This window comes from Myotis yumanensis, unplaced genomic scaffold, assembly GCF_028538775.1.
Source record: "Myotis yumanensis isolate MYYU_CA2020_CCGP unplaced genomic scaffold, mMyoYum1.0.hap1 SCAF_1, whole genome shotgun sequence".
In the NCBI taxonomy this organism is placed as follows: Eukaryota; Metazoa; Chordata; class Mammalia; order Chiroptera; family Vespertilionidae; genus Myotis; species Myotis yumanensis.
Window position 1 is genome coordinate 72,817,459 of NW_027223752.1, and position 22,406 is coordinate 72,839,864.

General features: G+C 40.5%; 2 protein-coding genes across 5 annotated transcripts in view; both read right to left on the reverse strand.

Moving 5' to 3' along the window:
• EIF2AK4 (eukaryotic translation initiation factor 2 alpha kinase 4) overlaps nucleotides 1–22,406 on the reverse strand; it is a 109,765-nt gene that overhangs the window by 70,729 nt on the left and 16,630 nt on the right. For 3 of the 4 annotated variants that reach the window (XR_011472803.1, XM_070425252.1, XM_070425254.1), the window contains exons 3-7: nucleotides 21,631–21,733; nucleotides 13,274–13,426; nucleotides 11,566–11,646; nucleotides 10,091–10,239; nucleotides 4,562–4,677 (exon numbers count right to left, since the gene is read on the reverse strand). Coding sequence is in view for 3 of the 4 variants with exons in the window: in XM_070425252.1 (XP_070281353.1) it covers nucleotides 4,562–4,677; nucleotides 10,091–10,239; nucleotides 11,566–11,646; nucleotides 13,274–13,426; nucleotides 21,631–21,733 (602 nt within the window). In the remaining variant the exon portion in view is untranslated. The remainder of the gene's footprint in view (nucleotides 1–4,561; nucleotides 4,678–10,090; nucleotides 10,240–11,565; nucleotides 11,647–13,273; nucleotides 13,427–21,630; nucleotides 21,734–22,406) is intronic. The other variant, XM_070425253.1, reaches the window with a different exon arrangement.
• Nucleotides 33–442, reverse strand: LOC139003363 (large ribosomal subunit protein eL42-like). Its single transcript, XM_070405120.1, has one exon. The coding sequence runs from the start codon at nucleotides 413–415 to the stop codon at nucleotides 95–97; it is 321 nt and encodes a 106-aa protein (XP_070261221.1). The 5' UTR covers nucleotides 416–442; the 3' UTR covers nucleotides 33–94.

Genomic DNA, 22,406 nt, shown 5'->3' on the forward strand with positions numbered 1-22,406 from the left:
AGAGAAAAATGTAATTAACACTCACTGGTACATTTTTTTTTTTTTTTGAACATACCATGATTTTATTGTCATATAATCAAACAAAATATGAAGCTTAGAACTGGATCACTTGGCCCTTTCTCTTCTTATCTCCTCCCAATTCAAAATGCTTGCATCTCTTAATAGCCAGCATTCTCTTAGATCTGCAGTTAGACTCAACGCATTCAAGCCTCAGCACAATCTTCTTTGTAGTTTTAGCCTTTTTTCGGAAAATCGGCTTAGTCTGCCCACCATAGCCACTTTGCTTCCTGTCATAACGCCGCTTTCCCTGTGCATACAGAGGATCCTTGCCCTTCTTGTACTGTGTTACTTTGTGGGGTTGATGCTTGCCACACTTCTTACAGAAAGTTCGGCGGGTTTTAGGAACGTTCACCATGTCTGCGAGAGCTATCAGCAGGAAAAGGAAGATCACTCACTGGTACATTTTCGGTGGGGATAAAAAAAATATACATGGCATTCATTTGCCAGTGGATGCCATGTGCTACTTAAGAAAAAATATGATTTCATATAATGCATGCTCTTTTGTAACTAAGTTTTAATATTTATCAATATACTCTGAACCCCAAAATACTAATTACTATAAAGGTACAAAAATCAACAGTGAGATCTTAGTATCTGATGAGTGTTCTCCTAGTAGCTAGGATTCACAATGTTACTTTCATAACCAGTTCACCTCTGATGACACCTCTCAGCGCGATAGTGAACAAAGCTAAATACCAACTAATGTGACAGAAGGAATTTGGAAATAGAAACACTCCACCAGATTACTTCATCAATGGACATCAGTGTGCACAGTGTAAACAAGTTTTAGTAATCTGGAAATTTGAAAACAGTGATTTTTCTAAACACAAAATCTGAATGCATTCAGTAAATACATACTAGCTAAAAGTTTTGAGGGAAGGAACCAGAAATGACAGTTTAAATTTGAAGCTAGAAAGATATACATTTATTTAGTGATAGGCATATGGTTTTCACTTGTACCTGGAGTGCTCAATTTCTGTAACACCAAAATTTTTCTTATAAAAACCTATATTTTCATTAAATTTTGTAATTAAAGTATGTTGGCATGTGACATTGTATTCATTTCAGGTATACAGCATGGTGATCTTGATATTTGTATACTTTGTGATGTGATAACCATGACACATCTAGTAACCATCTGCCATTGTGCAAAGGCATTGTAATATCAGTGGCTCTATTCCCTTTGCTGTATATAAAAATCTATATTTTCATTAAAGACTATTATTGAAAATTGCAAAAAAAAATTAAAAATGACAAAAAACATCACCCACAATACAACCATTTTTTGTTTTAAATATATTTTTATTGACTTCAGAGAGGAAGGGGGAGGGAGAGAGATAGCAACATCAATGATAATTGATCGGCTGCCTCCTTCATGCTCCCTACTGAGGATTGAGCCTGTAACCCAGGCATGTGCCCTGACCAGTAATTGAACTGTGACCTCCTGTTCATAGGTTGATGCTCAACCACTGAGCCACGCTAGCCTGGCACCATTCTGTTTTATTTCTCTTCTAGTTCCCTCTATCATTCCCTGCTCCCTAATTTATGAAATCATAGCATATATAGCAGGTTTTTTTTTACCCTTGACATTTTGGAGCAGGTAATCCCTGTTGAAGGATTATCTTGTGCACTGGAAGATGTTGATTGGCAGCATCCCTGACCTCTACCCACCAGATGCCAATAGCACCTCCACCCTAGTCTTAACCATCAAAAATGTCTCCAGACATCACCAAATGCTCCCCAGGGGACAATGTCAATCCCAATTGAGAACCACTGATATATAGTATTCTGCCTGTTTCTCTTATTATATAAATAATAGTTTCCTGTGATGTTGCACTGTTTTCAAAATGAAAAACTTTTTTCAAAGAAATAATGTGTTTTTTTTTCCATTTAAAAACTGAAAAGTGAAGAAACCTGCATATGTAGGACATAGAGGCCTTAGCAAAAATACTTTGGGAAATGTGGCTGAACTAGCTCACCTAAACTTTTTATCTGAGAAGCAGTTTTCACTTCATAGAAATGCTGACAATTTAAAAAGGTTTAATTAAAATGATCTGTTATGCTAGTCATAAACAAATCCTGACATTCTTAGGCTAAGAAAAGACCCTGATGTCAACCAAAGGAAGCAACCTGTGCAATGTCGGATCTAAGTAGTACACACACACTAGAGACACAGATATCACATATTTATGGGATAAACTATGATGTTATTTACATAAAGCTTAACTACATGTGTGAATTACGCAGTACAATGCCTTAAATATTCCTCTTCCCAATTGGGGCTAGATAGGTATTTCACAGTTGCTGGGTCTTTTTTGTTTTACTACTTTTATTGTTGCCTCTCCCTGTCACTTTTGCATGATGGGGATAATAAAGGACAAAAGAACACACTGTAATGAGGCTGAAGGAAAATATGTCACAGAAAGAACTCAAACTGAGTCTCTTATATGCTAACAATGATCATCATTTATACAGACAATTTCTATCGTGCTTTATCCATAAGGAAGTTCTAATGGCTTTAAACTAAAAACAAAATATTAATTAGTTGATCTTTTATAAAAATATTTCACAGAAAATTAGAACATACTTTAAAAACTAGACCCATTGTGAGAAAACAAAATAATTTATGCAATTGTTTTATAAAAAACTTTCAGATTGCAAATGTCTTCTGATGAGGGTATAAACTAAGGTGAATATGTGTAATAATTATCAATGAGAATAGGAAACCAAGTTAAGGTAATAAGTAGTTAGATTGATTTCTCTTCCCGATCTCCCAGATTATTAAAAGTAGTGGGTTTTATGTTGCCAATTCATGAGTCTGAAATGCCCGAAGTCAAGGACAGTCTCAAGACCAAAGTTAATCATCTCGACCAAGGTCCTGAACCTGTCCAATGGCCACTTTGTCTGAACAGGGCAGGCTCTGTGTATGCACAGAATTCTGTCCAGTCCAGCCACGGTCAAGTGTCCATTTCACAGACCATTCAGATACTTGGTTTCTTCTCCCTCCACCTGCTGCCTGCTTCCTGGCAGCTCCCCTGCTTATTTGTAGCTCCTTAAAGAGGAAGGGAAAAAGAAACTGAAAAAAGCAAACTCAATTTAAGTAATTTGGCTACCATATTCATGGAATTAAAAATTAAACTTAGGCATGTTCTCCCTGGGGCTGGGGTGCAGTGGGGTAGGGTGGGAGGGCACACCCACACCCACTTCTTCCTTCCAGGCACCTTACATTTTCCTTTCTCTCTGCTAAGCTCTTAGGGCCCTTCTTCTGCCTCTGTAACTTGTTTCCTGCACTTAGGCAGCACAGCTGGCTCACTTCTACTACCTCTGTAACTTTCTAAATAAACTTTATCTTATAATTTGGAAAAAAAATTGTCAAATTAATTCTATACAAGTGATTCCTACGCCACTTAGTGGTTATATCAGTACTAGAGGCTGGAGTATAGATTCGTACACCGGTGGGGTCCCTCGCCTGGCCTGCACCCCCTTGCAATCCAGGACCCCTCAGGGGATGTCAGACTGCCAGTTTTGGCTGATCCCCGCACTGAAGCGGCAGGCAGCTGGGCACTGCACCACTCCCACTCATCCTGGCCCGCTGAGCCTGCTGCTGCAGCTTGGTAGCGCCGCAGCTTGGTAGCGCCACAGCTTGGTAACACTGCAGGAGCTGCACTCGCCAGCCCTGAACCTGGGGTAGCTCCTGCGTTGAGCATCTGCCTCCTGGTGGTCAGTGCACATCATAGCGACTGGTCAAACAGCCGACTGGTTGCTTAGGGTTTTATATATAGACATGGCTGATAAAAGATGATGGCATTTAGGGCAAAGGAGTAGATAATGAAAACCTGAATTTAACATAAACAATTCAAATCACAAATTGCTGAACCACTTCACTTCAAATAGCCATCAATAGACAAAACTGCTAAATAAGATACATAGAGAATAAAATGGAAAAAAGAAAATGGTTTTCCTAGTCAGGCACAATATGTGTACTGGGAAAATGCTAACTAAGTAGATGGATATCAACTTAAGAAAATAGGATTTGGTCATTAAAGATCACAGGCATTAGTGAAACTAATATAATATTGTACGTCAACTGTAATTGAAAATAAAAAACTATTTAAAGAAAAGATCACAGGCATTAGAACTCATTTTTTTACATATATTTCATCAGTAACAAATGCACATGATGCAAAATTCTACTAATTCATAATATTTCAACTATTTTGGTTTCTAAAGCTCAACTGATTATAATGATGATGAAATTTAAATTATCTTCCTGCTAACAATATTTCCAAGAGCCTAGGTTTTAATTTCTATCTTACAGAAGGGGAAACCTGAGTGACTTCTCATTGTGGTCATTAGGAATGGGAGCTAGAATGACGACTATCAGCTCACCAGTCGTCCTTGGACTATACGGTCTAGAGGCTGTGGTGTCTACTCTACCTCATTTCTTTATGATTAACTTTTGTTGTTAGAAAAGTTAAATGAATTTAGCTAGTTTACTCACCAATACATTTTCCTTTGTGCACCATGAGCTGATCAGTATTACCCACAGAGAAATACAGGATTTCACAAGAGCCAGGAGAATCTTCACTATTACATACAGAATACTGCCGCTCTCGCCTTAAAAATAAATTTGGACATGATTATTTTTTTCCAACTTCTTGCCCCTCCATTTTCTCCTGTTTACTAGACTATTCGTAGTCTCACATCTGTTTCTACTGGGAATTGAGCTTAAGGGGCTAATGGGAAAGTTGTTCAACTCCCCCATTTCCCATTGAGGTCTTTCACACATGAACTCTACAAACCCTCAACTCTAGATCTCCACTGTCCAATGTGGTAGCCATTAGCCACATGTGGATATCTAAATTTAAACTAATTAAAATTAAATTAAAAATTCAGTTCTTCGCCCTGGCTGGTGTGGCTCGGTTGGTTGAGCATTGTCCCATGCACTGAGAGGTCGCTGGTTTGAGTCCTAGTCAGGGCACATGCCCCAGATGCAGGCTCGATACCAAGTAGGGGGCCTGCAGGAGGCAGTCAACCGATGTTTCTTTCTCCTTGTCCCTTCCTCTCTCTCTAAAATCAATAAAAACTTTTTTTAAAAAATTCAGTTCTTCGACTGTAGTAGTCACATTTAGGTACTTAATAGCCAGCATTAGTATAAAACAGCGGTTCTCAACCTGTGGGTCGCGACCCCTTTGGCGGTCGAACGACCCTTTCACAGGGGTTGCCTAAGGCCATCCTGCATATCAGATATTTACATTACGATTCATAACAGTAGCAACATTACTGTTATGAAGTAGCAACGAAAATAATTTTATGGTTGGGTCACAACATGAGGAACTGTACTGAAAGGGCCAGAAGGTTGAGAACCACTGGTATAAAACATTTTCATCATCACAGCAGTTCTACAGAGATTTAGCTCAACCACATTGACCCCACAATATCTTCATTCCAGATGCACATGAACATCTGGGGAAAGCTAAAAAAAAAGGGGGGGGTTTGGAGCACTTCAAATTCCCATTCTCCAAATGGGCTCCCAACCACTGAATGATAGATACTCTGCCATTTCCTTTTAATGAAGTCTCTAAAACACTTAAAGCCAAATCCTCCTCCTCTCTTTCTCCATTCTACTTTTTTTTTTCCTGAGTGGGAAGCAACAGCTGGGAAGGTAGATTATAATGCAAAAGTAATAAATAAATTGGGGAGAGGGAAGTAGGGAAGAGGCCAGGGAGAGCACTCTTGATGGTTAGGATTGGACACTTTTAAGAAATGCTTTGATGAGGCATCTGGACAAATCTCTATAAAGCAGCCCTCTCACTCTAAGCATGATCTTGACTTCTACTTTCACATAGAACACGAGGCAATGAGGAATAAAGTCCACACTTTCTATTGTTCCACCTAAAAAGTTAGTTGGAATCTGTACATTCTTTCTTTTTCCCAGTCTCTGAGGAAGGCCAGCTATGCTGTCCTCAGTTCCATTTCCTACAGTCTCTCTGGGATCTTGGTCCATTGGTTGCCCTCTCTACCATGTGTTCAATCTGCCCTCTAGATTCGCTCCTTCCCCTCAGCTATACATCTCTCCCATCTCTACGTCCTCTTGTTCTTTGTTTTCAAACTTCTACACTTGCTATCTCCACTTCTGCCCCTCTACTTACTCTTGATGCTACTGCAATGTCAATAAAACTGCCACCTCCCTCCTACCCACTCTCAATCTGGCTTTTCCCCTGGGTTCTTTTATTTTGGTTTGTGGCATAGTCATCCATTCTGTCTCGAGTCAAAAGCATGAGTCTCCTTGGGCTCCCAGACCTCCTACATCTAACTGATCCCCAAGTATCATACTCTCCATTCCCCCTGCCCTGTTGAGATCATCTCCAACGTTCCCCGGGGCACATGTAATACTCCATTACTAACTGGTCTCTCCACCTCCAATCCTACATCTCCCCTTTCCCCACCCCACTGCTGATAAGACCCATTTTGACATAAGTCTCATGTGTCCACATATTCTAACACCAGGGAATGACTAATACATTGTACTTCTAAAGTTACTCATGCAACCAGGGGCACACTGGTTTATGGAGAAAATAATAAAAGCAAAGATTTAAAATGATATATTAGACTTACTAACCTCAATTATTTAGAAGCACCTCTGCATCAGCTCTGCCTCCTCCAACGATGGTGCTAATAGTCATTTTAGTCTGGGTCATCTTTACGTTCTTTAGTTTACAGTGTGTAAATGTTTGGTTTTATTTTTTAGAGTGTTTTAGAATACTAATCACCCCATCATGACAGTTAAATACCAACACAATGAGATGACTAAGAGTGCTAATAAGAAAAGATGTATCCAGGGCACAGGCCTGGGTTGTGGGTTCGATCCCCAGTGTGGGGCGTGCAGGAGGCAGCTGATCAATGTTTCCCTCTCGTCATGGATGTTTCTCTCTCCCTCTCCCTTCCTCTCTGAAATCAATAAAAATACATTTAGAAAAGGAAAAAAAAAAAAAAAAGAAAAGATGTATCATTATGATTAAAATAAAAGTAAAAGTGCCAAGAAAATGGCAAGTGTGGTACATGCTACCTAAGACAGGCTGGCAGCTGGAACAATTCTGAAGGATAAAAAGTAAATCCCACTGAGTTAAAAAAAAAAAGTAGGAATAAAGAGGTGAAAACCAATGTCACTGATGTCTCTGGTGTTACCTAAAAATATGTATGTATTTGGTTTTTAGGAGAAGAAAAACAAAAGAATAAAATGGAACACTATGCTTATTTCCTTTGACTTTCTAATCCATAAAGACCAATGAACAGCAAGGAAGGAACAACATCAAGAGTAAATCATGAAGTACTTTGGTATATCAAGGACTTTTTATTTCTTTTTTTTTTTAAATATATTTTATTGATTTTTTACAGAGAGGAAGGGAGAGGGATAGAGAGTTAGAAACATCAACGAGAGAGAAACACCAATCAGCTGCCTCCTGCACACCCCCCACTGGGGATGTGCCCGCACCAAGGTACATGCCCTTGACTGGAATCGAACCTGGGACCCTTGAGTTTGCAGGCTGATGCTCTATCCACTGAGCCAAGCCGGTCAGGGCAACTTTTTATTTCTTTACCAAGGAAGCATATGAACTACACTTGAAGATTCATTCTTTCCTAGTCAGTAGTCAACACAGTAACAGAGTTTCATGCAGGGATGTGCAATATTTTGGCAAACATTAGATGAAAACTATTTCATGTTCCTTCTTGGATGCTCATGGGATGTTTTTCTACCCAAGACATACAAATATCACTCTCACAAGCATAACAAAAAAAGTTTTCCTACCTATGTCAAAGGGAGAATTCCCCATCCCACTTGAGTAAACTTGCAAATGATCTTTGATCTTAAAAGCAAATCTAATCTTAGACCCATTGTTTATAGTTAGTCACAAAAATGGAAATGTTTAAACTTAAAAAACTGTTTTTATATATCCAAAAAGACTTATTCATAGCATTGATTTATTTCTGCTGTGTGGAGAGCAGCTACAGCGTTTGGACAGGTTCAAGCCTTGAAATAATGAGAGGGCACAGTCCTCTCGTGGCAAGGCCACATGCAAGTCCCAGCTTGGAGGGCAAAGCACAATTATAGCAAAGGCTATGGTTGTAAGCTTGACCGTATGGTCCAGTGGTTCTCAACCTTGGCTGCACATTAGAATCACCTGGGAATCTTTTTAAAATCCTGATTTCTGGGCCTCATCCTCCGAAAATTCTCTTTGTTATGGGGTGGGGTCACAACATTGGTAACAAAGAAACAGAATTTCCGGAGGATGAGACCCAGAATCAGGATTTTAAAAAGATTCCCAGGTGATTCTAATGTGCAGCCAAGGTTGAGAACCACTGGTATAGTCCAAACCTGTGGTCCCAGGTGGCCGAGTGATATAGGTTGCGGGAGGTGCAGCAAGTGTTGCCAAAACAAAGCTTGATAGAGTTCAGGTGCATGTAATTGAGTAGATTCGAAACCCAGAGAATATTGTAAACACCTTGACCACGCCCTTACTTTGCCTCGTGGAATCTGGCTATAAAATAAAGACTCGGCTTGCAGGCTGTGGCACTGTCTCTCCATCCGAGAGCAGTGTCCCACCTAGCACCAGCTTTAGTCTCTTGTCTGTCTTCTTTAATCCTTCACTGCCCCCCTCAGGTTCACCCCTAGCCATGCTGAGCGTGGCTCACTGCTAATTCTAACACAATAGAAATTTGTTAAGTATTTCTTAGTGAAATGCTGTCAACTTCAAACTATGTTGCCTACTGGAAGCCCAGTTGCAAAAATAATCTAAATTAGTGTAAGGAGTTATAACTTAAAATTAAATTGTTACCAGAAACAGTATTCAAGAGAAAATTCAGCTCACCTTAACAGTAGGTGACTAAATGTTAATATCCAAATGATTTCTAAGCTGATTTTTTTTTAAGTCAGTAATTAGGGAAAGAACTGAAACGTTTCCTTCTTATAAAGAAACTATAACCTGGAAGTTTATATGTCTTTAATTTGGTATCTAAAATGTTTCTTTCGCCCTCACTGGTTTGGCTCAGTGGATAGAGCGTCAGCCTGCGGACTGAAGGGTCCCAGGTTCGATTCCGGTCAAGGGCATGTACCTTGGTTGTGGGCACATCCCCATTGGGGGGTGTGCAGAAGGCAGCTGATTGATGTTTCTAACTCTCTATCCCTCTCCCTTCCTCTCTGTAAAAAATCAATAAAATATATTTTAAAAAAATAAAAATAAAATAAAATGTTTCTTTCCATAGAAGAAAAATGTTGGTTTTCAGTGCTGCTTAGATTCTCAAGAGACAGTTTAAACACATAAGGAAGCTGAATTATAATACCTACACTACTTGATCACCTACCCACTCATAAATGGATTCTGTACTAAAATTTCTTTTGATCCACAGAAGATCACAACAAATATTTAGGGAAGTCTCAATTTTTTAGTGGAAAGGATGTGGAGGAAGAGGTAGTATCTTTCATATGACCCCTGGTGACAGGGAACAACCCAGGAGCCCACCTGCAAGGACAGGGTCCTCAGGAGCTACAGGAAGGGGAGCCCTGGCAACAAATTGGGGCTCCATTCTCAGGTAAAGAATCTTCTACATACACCATGCCCATTTGGAGAATTTTCCACATACGTGGTGGGGTCTAAGCAGTTACAGACCAAAAACAAATACAGTGGGAAATTTGACTGGATGATGATTCTGATGGAAGAACAAATTTTAAGTCATTTATTGACTAGTTAGATCATTGGAAGTCAGATCAAACTGCATTGGAGGCAAGATTGTGAAGTGTGATAGTTATGAAGGCGAGTGAGCAATAAAACTAATTTAATTAAAAATACTTAGAAAGTGTTAAAACAAATGAAAATTTTGTTTCATATGGCTAACAAATAGTATATTAAGACATACAGGCTTTGAAAAAGTTATTAAAACAACTATCTGAAAATTCATCAACTTTCACAACAAGTTGTTTTATTCCTTCTACATCTTTCATTCTTCCAGATCAGAAATCTCGAGGACTTACCGAGATCTCCCAGAGGAGTTGGTCCGATGTTTACCGTTTCCTACAAAGTCGGGAGAGCCTCCATGTGGAACAGCAGCTGTTCTGTGTCCTCCTGGGTCCTTCCTAGAGATATGATCTTGGTTTGAAAAACTAGCAATTTCCAAACGTTCCTAGAAAAAAAGAAAAGTAAACCTACTTTAGACGTAGGTCATAAATGGAAGACAATCCTGGTGTATAGTTATGAATTCAGGAGAAAGTGCATATTTTATTTAAACGAAATGCTTTCAAGTATAATAAAGTTGAACTCAACTTTTAAAAGTTTAATGTCCAAGAAAACACTCATGGATACGGACAACAGTGTGGTGACTGCTGGGGCGGGGTGGTTCTGGAGGAGGGTACAGGGGGGATAAATGGTGATGGACTAAGACTTGACTTAGGGGTATTGAACACACAATACAGTGTAGAGATGATGTGTTGTGGAACTGTGCACCTGAGACCTGTATAATTTTGTTAACCAGTGTTACCCCAATAAGTTAAATAAAAAGGAAAATAAATAAAAATGAAAACAATTTAATATCCAAATATGTACTGGTTCAGGAACTGAAGGTCAGATTACAGTTTTAAATGGAAATGTTAGAATCTTGGAATATGCATAAAAAGTTAGAAAGAAGAACAAGAGGAAAGGAACGAAAAGCATTCAAAGAGAGAGCAAGGTGGAAGAAGGGAAGGCAGATCAGACATAAAGCAGGAGACCTGGTGGAAACATCTTACAATTTGTACACAACTTTGCACTTTCAGAGGGTAGTATATTTACTAGTACCTGTGGGAATAATTACATGAGACAGTAAGGGGACATCATAAGTCCCATTTTAAGGGACAAGGAAAATAAGTCACAGAGCGTGTCACCTAAAGGTCACAGAACTTGGCAGTAAAAAACCAAAGCTTTAAGCCAGGGGCTGCTTCTCATACATCAGTGCCTCCTCCCACTACACCTCATAGCTTCCTTTTAGTTAACTGCCATCATTTTAGAAAATGGAATGAGTAACGCATTTTTATTCAGCTGGACACAGGAAAAATGTAAAAAAAAGGACTTTATCCTTTTTCACACCGCTTTGAAACCTGCTCTGTAAATCCTTCTTTTCCATCACTGAACGAAATCTCAAGTAGAGCCTTATGGTTTCCAGTCACTCCTCAGTAAGAACAAATTGTTTTATTTTCCAAGTATTAAGAATTCCAGTCTGAGTTAATTATCAAAACTTCAATATCATCTCTCCCTCGACTCATCTAATAAACTACTATAGGTGCATAAGCCTAAGTCACTTACAGATAATGTACAATTCTAAATTTTGCTTCCTGTTTGGTGATTCTTTTAGTGCTTCATTTTGAGCTTTACTACTGACATAACACAGGAGGGGGAAATATCATCCATAGCAATAAGAAGATTTTATGTTTAGCAAAATGTAAACCATTTTAGTATGGCAGACTGGATAGTGTACCTGCTTGGCCATTTCTTTCCTTTTTTTCTCTTCTTTGATCTCTTCTTTCCTTCTCTGAATCTCATGAAGGATTTCACGTTGCTGAAAGAGATCATATTGCTATCAAAGGCCAATCTTTGAAACCTCTACAACATAAAAGTTCTGAAATTATAAAAACTCTTGTAATTTATAAAATTCACAAGCCCTTTCTTCCTAAGAGACCTGAATACATGGAACCTAGTTCAAACTGTAGTTACATCCGTTTTATCAGAGTCTTATGCAACAGGCATTCCCATTTAACTAGGTATGAAGACTGTGGGGGAGGGAAGTTGCCCCCATTCTTCAAGTTCCATGTAGAGAGACTTTCACTACAGCAACTCTGTTGGACTCTCCTGTCCTCCCACATGTGACTCAGCCCCTCTTCTGTGATGTCTGCCTGACTGCGGAGAACATGCATGTGTGCTGCTCTCTGCCATGGGGTCCAGGGCAGATTTGGAGGAGGTGAGCTGTTCTCAGTGCCTGGGACCAGGGTGGCATGGGCACCACTACCACAGCCACACACTATCAGCTGCATTCTTCAATCAGCTTTCTCAGTATTAAAAGCGATATGTTGATCCCCATCCAATCAACTCATGTATCTATTGCTCCACTGGGTCTAAATTTAGGTAGGGAAAAATAATGTGTTTTTATGAGTCCCCTAAAATTCAAGACTGTAATATCAAAACCATTAAGACACTCAACGAAAAGTGTAACAGCAATAATACACTTTAGCAATAAAATGAGAAATACAGCAATAAAATGAGAAAACATGTCCCAAGCTAACAGGCAGTTTTAGCAGTACACCAAAACAAGATTGTTAGCTAAATATTCACTATCTATACTAATAATAGAAGAATATGCAGATTGTCCGGGACGCCGTCACATAACAACCAATCAGATGGGGGCAGGGCCGTGACGGAGAGCTCTCAGCATGCCTGCACCGGGGGTCCAAAGGGTGTGGTGAGGAAGGGAGAGCAGATAAGCAGTTAGGGGGATCAGGCCAGGAGGGGAGAGCAGTTAGGGAAATCAGGCTGGCAGGGGAGAGCAGTTAGGGGCATCAGGCAGGTGAGCGGTTAGGAGCCAGTGGTTCTGGATTACGAGAGGGATCCCGGATTAGAGAGGGTGCAGGCTGGGCTGAGGGGACCCTCCCCTGCCCAAGCACAAATTTCATGCACCAGGCCTCTAGTCTTGTAATAAAAACTTCCCTTCCAGCACTGGCTGGTTTTGTTCAGTGGTTAGAGTGTTGGCCCTCAGACTGAAGGGTTGCAGGTTCTATTCCTGGCCAAGGGTATATACATTGGTAGCAGGCTCCATCTCTGGCCCTTAGTAGGTTGGGGCGCATGCGGGAGGCAACCAATTGATGTGTCTCTCTTACATCAATGTTTCTCTCTATCTCTCCCTCTCCCTTCCACTCTTTCTAAAAATCAATGGAAAAATATCCTCAGATGAGCATTAACTAAAAATAAAAATAAATAAATAAAACGTGCCTTCCTAAAAGCAATGACAATAAGGAGCTTTAAATTCTAAATGGTAACGAGGATATACAATTAAATAGGAGATAAGCAATAACAAAATTAATGGGACCCACTAAGAGACAGTGTTAACATGTAGGTGTGTAGGTGGAGACAGTCACAACCTATAGAAGCTCACAGTCATCGGGGCTGGCCACCTGTGATGACAAAGATCTCACCTCCTGCTCCTCTTTCCGCTTGGCCTCTAACAGCCTCTGCTGCTCCTCCTGAGCCCGCCTTTCCAGCATTTCCTCATGAAAAGACTTGGGAGGGGGCTTGTTATGTTCATTGAGAAATGACTGCACGTGGTAAGCCAGTTCAAATATCATCACCTAAACATGGAGATGAATGTCAACCACAACTCGTCAAATGATGGGAAGACAGGGTGCCAAGGAGAGACTATTGAAAAACATGCAGACAACCAGATAGCCACTTACAATAGTGATATTCATTCTGATATGACACGTTCTGAATTCAGGACGTGAGGCAATCACAGCAGGACAAGGCTTTTACATGACTCATCATGTTGCTATCAAGACAAATCACTAGATAAATAAAAAGCTTCACTTGTCTTTTGTAGTCCTGTTTCATTTATTGGCATTTTTTGTATAATAAATCCGATAAAATATTTTTCTGTACAAATAATTTGATAAAATGTTTAAGACTGAATAAAAATAACAAAACTACCTTCCTAACTAGAAAACCTGTCTACATATGATAGCTAAACAGACAATAATCATTGCTAACATCAGCTTTCAACTACCCACACCGCATACTGAAAATAATTCTATTGGGGGTCTGGAAGCAGATATTTAAAGCCCTCATTATCTCCCTGCTGGTAATGGGCCAGTAGGAGGCTGATCAATACCTAGACAGCACTTCATTTACACTTAGGGAAGCGTTCAGACAGTACCAGAAGAAAAACGACCTCCCTCTCAGACAGTCATGTGACCACAGGAAGCCACTTTCCCCTGCACCTGGGAGTCATCAATCATACTGGGATTGGTAAATCAATAGAACAGGGTGGCTGGGACCCCACGCTGACTGACTACCCCAACCCCAAAGAGGTCAAGAGTGCTGAGCTCCTTCTGCACCTGACGACCAACACACTGAGATTTTTTTCCTTCAATTATACAATGAAGCAGCTTCAAAACTCTTATTTCAATTATATGTTTAAAACATTTTCTAAAGGGACTTAACACGGTGGTAAATAGTAATAGAAGTCATGGTACACAAGGATATAAAATTTATTGACTTAGGGAGGAAATGCAAAGGAACCACAGCTGTTGTAGGGGGAAATTCGTGTATTTTTTATTATACCAGAAGCTGTGGCATTCACTAGATATACTTCGATTTACAATTGAGAAACACTAGCCTAGAGTCTAGGAGGCAAGTTCTTTACAGAAAAGCTCTTTTTTGCCTTGGCCGGATAGCTCAGTTGGGTAGAGCATGTCCTGGTACGCCAAGGTTATGGGTTCAATCTTTAGTCAGGGCACATATAAGAATCAACCAATTAATGCATAAATAAGTGGAACAACAAATAGATGTTTCTCTCTCTCTCTCTCCCTCCCTTACTGTCTTTTTCTAAAATCAATAAGTAAAAAAATAAAAAGCTCTTTTAAGAAAAGCTGGGGCCCTAGCCAGTTTGGCTCAGTGGATAGAGCATCAGCCTGTGGACTGAAGGGTCCTGGGTTCGATTACGGTCTGAGTTTCGGGATCAATCCCCAGTAGGGGGCGTGCAGGAGGCAGCCAATCAATGATTCTCTCTCATCATTGATGTTTCAATCTCTCTCTCTTTGTCTCTGAAATCAATAAAAAAAAATATTTAATAAACAACAACAACAAAAAGCTAGGAAAAGACGGTAGTTTCTATTACATCAAAGAGAAACTACTGTACCAGAAAGGAGCCAGAAGCCAGGTGGTGGAGTGTTTTTCTTTTGCCAATCTGTTTAATTTAAAAGCATTTTCTATACAAACTAATCTGATAAGTATATAATACTAGATGAAAACAAGAACTACTTTCAAAACTGGCAACTGTCCCTCCCCCCATATTATAGGGTTGTTTGGCTTCCCTCAAGCTTCTGCTCAAATGTCACCTTATCAGAGGCCTCTCCTGACCTTATTTACAACAGCCACTCTCATTCTCATAATACACATCCGTATCAGCCAGAGTTCTCCAGAGAAACAGAACCAACAGGGCGTGTGTGTATGTGTGTGTAGAGAAAGAGGGAGAGAGAGAGAGAGAGAGAGAGAGAGAGAGATTTATTTTAAGGGATTGGTTCATGTGATTCTAGAGTTATAGAGCCTAGTGAGTCCAAAATCTGCAGAGTGGCTAAAGAGTTAATGTAGCAGCCAAGTCCAAAGGTCATCCATCTTCTGGAAATTTCCTCTTCTAGAAAGGCTAGTCTTTTTCTTTTTTTTTTTTTTTTTTTTTTTTTTATTTTTTTTTTTTTTTTAAATTAAATCTTTATTGTTCAGATTATTACATTTGTTCCTCTTTTTTCCCCCCATAACTCCCCTCCTTCCAGCTCCCACCCCACCCTCCACCCTCACTCCCCACCCACTGTGTTCATCCATAGGTGCATGATTTTTGTCCAGTCACTTCCCGCATCTCCCACACCCCTTTTTCCCCCAAGAATAGTCAGTCTATTCCCTTTCTATGTCCCTGATTCTATTATAATCACCAGTTCATTCTGTACATCAGGTTATTTATTCACTTGATTCTTAGATTCATTTGTTGATAGATGCATGTTTGTTGTTCATAATTTGTATCTTTACCTTTTTCTTCTTCTTCCTCTTCTTAAAGGATACCTTTCAGCATTTCATATAATACTGGTTTGGCGGTGATGAACTCCTTTAGCTTTTCCTTATCTGTGAAGCTCTTTATCTGACCTTCAATTCTGAATGATAGCTTTGCTGGATAAAGTAATCTTGGTTGTAGGTTCTTGGTATTCAGCACTTTGAATATTTCTTGCCATTCCCTTCTGGCCTGCAAAGTTTCTGTTGAGAAATCAGCTGACAGTCGTATGGGTATTCCCTTGTAGGTAATTGAGCCTCTTTCTCTTGCTGCTTTTAAGATTTTCTCTTTGTCTTTTGCTCTTGGCATTTTAATGATGATGTGTCTTGGTGTGGTCCTCTTTGGATTCCTTTTGTTTGGGGTTCTCTGCGCTTCTTGGACCTGTAAGTCCATTTCTTTCACCAGGTGGGGGAAGTTTTCTGCCATTATTTCTTGAAATAGGTTTTCAATATCTTGCTGTCTCTCATCTTCTGGCACTCCAATGACTCTGATATTAGACCGCTTAAAGCTGTCCCAGAGGCTCCTTACACTATCTTCACACTTTCGGATTCTTTTTTCATTTTGCTTTTCCAATTGGGTGTTTTTTGTCGAATCTTTGGTTTGATTATTGTACTCCTCTGGTCTGCTATTGGGTATAATATTCTTTATTTCAGTCCGTGTATGCTTACTTTCTAATTTCTTTATCGTAGCATCGAGGGTCTCATTAGTTTTCGTGAGGTTCTGCACAAATTTATGGCAAGCCCTCAAAATTGCGATTCTTAGCTCCATATCCTCCATTTCTGTCATGTTTTTTTGTCTCCGCATCTTTTATGCTTTCTTGGTGCACCCCCTTGTGGTCTCTGTGCGCAGTCTTGTTCTAGCCAAGCCTTAATTGTTGTAGTTAACACTAGAGGGATTTGACCCTCAGGCCGACTGGCTATAGGAATCAGCTGTGCGGAAAACGTCTGTCTTCTGGGGAGGCGCTAATCCAGCCTTTGCCTGAGGCGATCGGCAAATGGCTGTGCGCGGGCTTTGGGCGGGGCGGGATCAACAGGGCGGGCGGAGGGAGCAGTTATGGCCACGCTCAGTCCCGTTCCCAGAGGCTCTGCTTCTCAGAACCCCGGCAGCCGCTGCAAACCTCGGAGAGAAAGCTGCCCTCAGGTTCCAACTGATGCCGGGTAATCCCGCTTCTCCCGTTTGAGTCTGGGTCCCTAGAGACTCGTCCGGATCTGGAGCCCAGAGTCTGAGACTCACTCCCGACAGAAAACGACAACCGCGCCCTCAGCCACCAGCCCGCTTTCGCGCGCACCTCGGTACCTTTGTATTTTCCACACTGCGCCGCCTCTGAGCCTCGATTTGCTGTTCTCTTTCCTTCTAGTTGTAGAGTCTCTCTTCAGCCAGCCTTCCTGTGGTTCTGGGTGATGTCCGTTCAGTCTTTTAGTTGTATTTTTGAAATGGTTGTTTGCGGCAGCGGTCTCCGGTGTTTACCTACGCCGCCATCTTGGTCGACTCCAGGCTAGTCTTTTTCTATTAAAGCCTCTATTAAAGATTGGATGAGACCCACCCACGTTATGAAGGGTAATCTGCTTAACTCAAAGTCCCACAGATTTAAATGTTAATCTCATCCAAAAATTACCTACTTAGAAACATACAGAATAATATATGGTCAAACACCTGGGTACTGTGGCCTAGCCAAGTTCACATATAACATTAACCATCACAACATCTATTAGAACAGCTAAAATAAAAAAGTGACATCAAATGCTGACAAGGATGTGAAGAAACTGGACCACTCACATATTGCTGGGGGGAATGTAAAGTGGTACTGCCAACCTGGAAAAGTATGGCGGTTTCTTAAAAAATGAACACACATCTACCATATACCCACAATTGCATTCCGAGGCATTTGTTCCAGATAAATGAAAACATCTGTTTACATCAAAGGCTGTACATGGGCCTTGGCTAGTGTGGCTCAGTGGTTGAGTGTCAGCCTGAGCACCGAAAGGTCCTGGATTTGATTTCCGGTCAAGGGCACATACCTGGGTTGCAGGTTCGATCCCTAGCCCTAGTTGGGGTGTGTGCGGGAGACAACCAATCGATGTGTCTCTCTCCTCTCTCCTCTCTCTCTCTCTCTCTCTCTCTCTCTCTACTTCCTTCTTCCCTCCCTTCCACTCTCTCTAAAAACCAATGGAAAAAATAACCTTGGGTGAAGATTAACAAAAAACACAAACAAAACCCTGTACCTGAAGGTTTAAAACATGTTTCTTTTTAATAGCTCAAAACTGGCAACATCCAGATGTCTTCCACCTGGTAGATGGTAAACAAACTGTGGTACCATGAAATACATAGAATACTACTCAGGAGTAAAAATTAAGAATTACTGATTCATGCAACAATCTGGTTGAATTTACAGAGAATTGTGTTGAATTAAAACAAAGCCAATCCCAAAGGTTACACACTATATGATAGTACTTATATAATTTCCTTAAGTGAGAAAATTATAGAACTGGAGAACAGATTAGTGGTTGTCAGGTGTCAGGAGAAGGTGGAGGTGGGGATAAGGGGGTGGCTATAAAAGGACAACATGAGGGATCCTTGTGGTGATGAAACTATCTGACTACCAATGCCAATATCCTGACTATGATACTGTGCATAGTTTTGCAAAACGTTACCATAGGGACAAAGTAAGGAAAGGTTTCATCTGATCTCTCAGTATTATTTCTTACAACTGCATGTGACTCTACAATGATCTCAAAATAAAAAGTGTAATTTAAAATAAAGCCAAAAAAAAAAAAAGGGCAGCAAAAATAAACATGTGGGACTATATTAAATTAAAAAGTTTCTTCACAGCAAAAGAAACCATCAATAAAATGAAAAGGCAACCTACAGATGGGAGAAAATATTTGCAAATCACATATCTGATAAGGGTTAATACCCCCCCAAAATATAATGAATCCACACAACTCAAAAGCAAAAACACAATCTTATTTAAAAATGGGCAGAGGAACTCAACAGATATTTTTCCAAAGATGACACACAAATGGCCAACAGGTACATGGAAAGATGCTCAACATCACTAATCACCAGGGAAATGCAAATCAAAACCTCAATGAGATATCACCTCACCTATTAAATGGCTATTATCAAAAAAGACAGGTAATAAGTGTTGTTGAGGATATGGAGAAAGGGAGCACTTGTGCACTGTTGATAGGAATGTACTAATAAACTGGTGCATCCACTATGGAAAACAGTATGGAAGTTCCTCAAAAAATTAGGACTAGAACTATCATATCATGCAGCAATCCCACTTCTCGATATATATCCAAATGAAATGAAAACAGGATATTGAAGAGATGTCGGTACTCCCATGTTATTGGTGTATTATTTATAATAGCCATGACATGAAAACAAGCTAAGTGTTGGTCAACAGATGAATGAATAAAGATGTGGAATATAAATATATAATATTCAGCCATGAGAAAGGACATCTTGCTGGACCTTGAGGGCATTCTGCTAAGTGAAATAAGTCAGACAGAGAAAGACAACTATTGTAGGATAGCATTTATATGTGCAATCTAAAAAAAGTCAAATAACAAATAATAATAATAATAATAAATAAAAACACTAAATTCATAGAAACAGAGACTAGAATAGTGGTTACCAGGGGGTGCGAGAATAGGAGAGATATTGGTCAAAGGGTACAAAGTTCTAGTTATAAGATGAATAACTTCTGGGGATCTAATGTACAACATAGTGATTATTGTTAACTACAGGCCCAGTGCACGAAATTCGTGCACTGAGGGGGGAGGCGTGTCTCTCAGCCTGGCCTGAGCCCTCTTGCAGTCTGGAACCCCTCGCTCCTTACTGCCCGTCTGCTCACTGCTCCTTAGTGTTGCCACGGAGATGGGAGAGGCTCCCACCACCGCCGCTGCACTCACCAGCCGTGAGCCTGGCTTCTGGCTGAGTGGTGCTCCCCCTATGGGAGCACACTGACCACCAGGGGGCAGCTCCTGCGTTGAGCATCTGCCCCCTGGTGGTCAGTGCACATCATAGTGACCGGTTGTTCTGGCTGTTCCACCATAATGGTCGCTTAGGCTTTTATTATATAGACTAGAGGCTCAATGCACGAAATTCGTGCACTCAGTGGGGGTCCCTCAGACCAGCCTGTGCCCTCTCACAGTCTGGGAGCCCTCGGGGGATGTCCCATGGGGAGCGGGCCTAAGCCATCAGTCGGACATCCTTAGCACTGCCGTGGAAGCTGGAGAGGCTCCCGCCACTGCCACTGCACTCACCAGCCGTGAGCCCGGCTTCTGGCTGAGCAGTGCTTCCCCTGTGGGAGCGCACTGACCACCTGGGTGGTCAGTGCACATCACAGCGACCAGTCATTTTGCTGTTCGGTCAATTTGCATATTAGCCTTTTATTATATAGGATAATACTGTGCTATAAAAAATAGAGCAAATATTTTTTCAAAAGAATCCTAAATCATGAATTCAAGAAACCAGAGGATTCTGTAGCTAAATTTAACAGAACTCCACATTATTTCTCAATTAGACATTAGAGTCCCCTTACACTAGAAAGAACTTTGGAGTAATTCCCAAGGCCTAGTTTTTTGTCGGGGCTGTTCTATAATCACTGTCTGTATCTCAATGATGACTGAAGTTTGTGGAAACAGAAACTCAAGTGGGCACCAATTTCATGGCCAAAAAGCACCTCCCAGGTCACACTGTGACTCACTATGTTGCAGAATGACTGTCTAGATACTGAGAGGTCTGAAACAGAAACAGAGACAGAGACCTAGGGCTAGTCTTAACGCTTCTCAGTTTTCATAGGATGGAATAGTTAAACAGGAGCTGCCTTGTGACTTTACAGGTACATGAGGATTACACATAAAGGGAATTGGTCTGACCTAAGAAGCACACAGTAATACTCTACATTAAGAAGTCACCTAGCCTGGCCGGCATGGCTTGGTGGTTGAGCGTCAACCAGTGAACCAGGAGGTTGAGGTTCGATTCCTGGTCAGGGCATATGCCTGGGTTGCAGACTCGATCCCCAATGTGGGGCATGCAGGAGGCAGCCAATCAATGATTATCTATCATCATTGATGTTTCTATCTCTCTCTCCCTCTCCTTTCCTCTCTGAAATCAATAAAAATATATTTTAAAAAAAGTAAGAAGTCACCTAGTCTAGCCCTCCAGAGAGAGTGACATCACCCAAGGATGAGCTTAGATAGACCCTGATGTGCAGAGGATTAAGAAAGAATTAGCACTTAACTAAGTGTACCCCCATGCTCGGGTAGAGAAGAGACAATGAAGGATTAGATCATGTTGTTAATTGTTGTCAAGGAGAACAATTAGATATTCTGATATGGAAAAAGAAAAAGTGGCAAAGTTTAGTCAGAAGTCACTTATCTGTAAATATTTTCCAATATAAAGGTTCAAATCAAGATCAAGTCATGGTGCCAGATCCAAAGGATGCAAAAAATATGGCCAGGTTCATCTTTTGGAAAGATTCTTAAGCATCAATAATATTATCTATATACACTCTACAATTTGTAATTCATAAGTACTATAAATTAAAGAAATACAAATAGCAATGTTCTCCTTTGTAGATATCAATAAGAAACAAAACATTCTAGTCAAAATTGGATTTAAGATGCAATGGAAATATCTTGCAGTCCCAGAAGAGGCAGAAAGGCAAACACTGGTGAACATGATGAGATTTTTACTGTCCTCTTATAAGTCCAGTTAAACAAATCTTACCTCTCCACAATGCTTCTTGGCCACTTCATCCAGGCGAGATTTTAATAAATTAACACTCTCATTGGACAGACCTTTGGCATTTTTTAACTCTATTTCAGGGACTCTGGGAAAGAAAAAACAAAACAAAAAGGAGTTACTCGAAAGTGCAGCCTGTCTGCATTAATATGTGGGGATTTCATGCAGGACTCATTTGTGAACCTCTCTCTATACTCCCAGCAACATTTCTCTGCATCTCAAAAGGATTCCAACTATATCCCAGCAGCACGATTGACACAGGGCTCATCATGGATTCACCTGCAGGCGATGTGGAGTGAGTGGGCTGGCCAGTTGTCAGTGTGAGCTGTGAGATGATCAGACTTACTGGGGCTTGATCCCAGCATCTCCCCAGCTCCTCTGTCTCTGATTTCAGCTTTACAATCTGATTATAATTTTCCACATCAACTATTCTTTTACCACCTTTAAAAATATCACTCTAAAAAAAAAAAAAAATATATATATATATATATATATCTATATATATATATATATATATAATCACTCTAGCCCTAGCTGGTTTGGCTCAGTAGATAGAGCATCAGCCTGCGGACTGAAGGGTCCTGGTTTTGATTCCAGTCAAGGGTACATGCCCAGGTTGCAGGCTGGATCCCCAGTAGGGGACATACAGGAGGCAGCTGATCAATGATTCTCTTTCATCATTGATGTTTCCACCTCTCTCTCCCTCTCCTTTCCTCTCTGAAATCAATAAAAATACATATTTTTTAAAAATCACTCACCTG

Excerpts from the sequence above, each read along its gene's own strand:
- LOC139003363 (XM_070405120.1), bottom strand. The coding sequence starts at position 415 with ATGGTGAACGTTCCTAAAACCCGCCGAACTTTCTGTAAGAAGTGTGGC.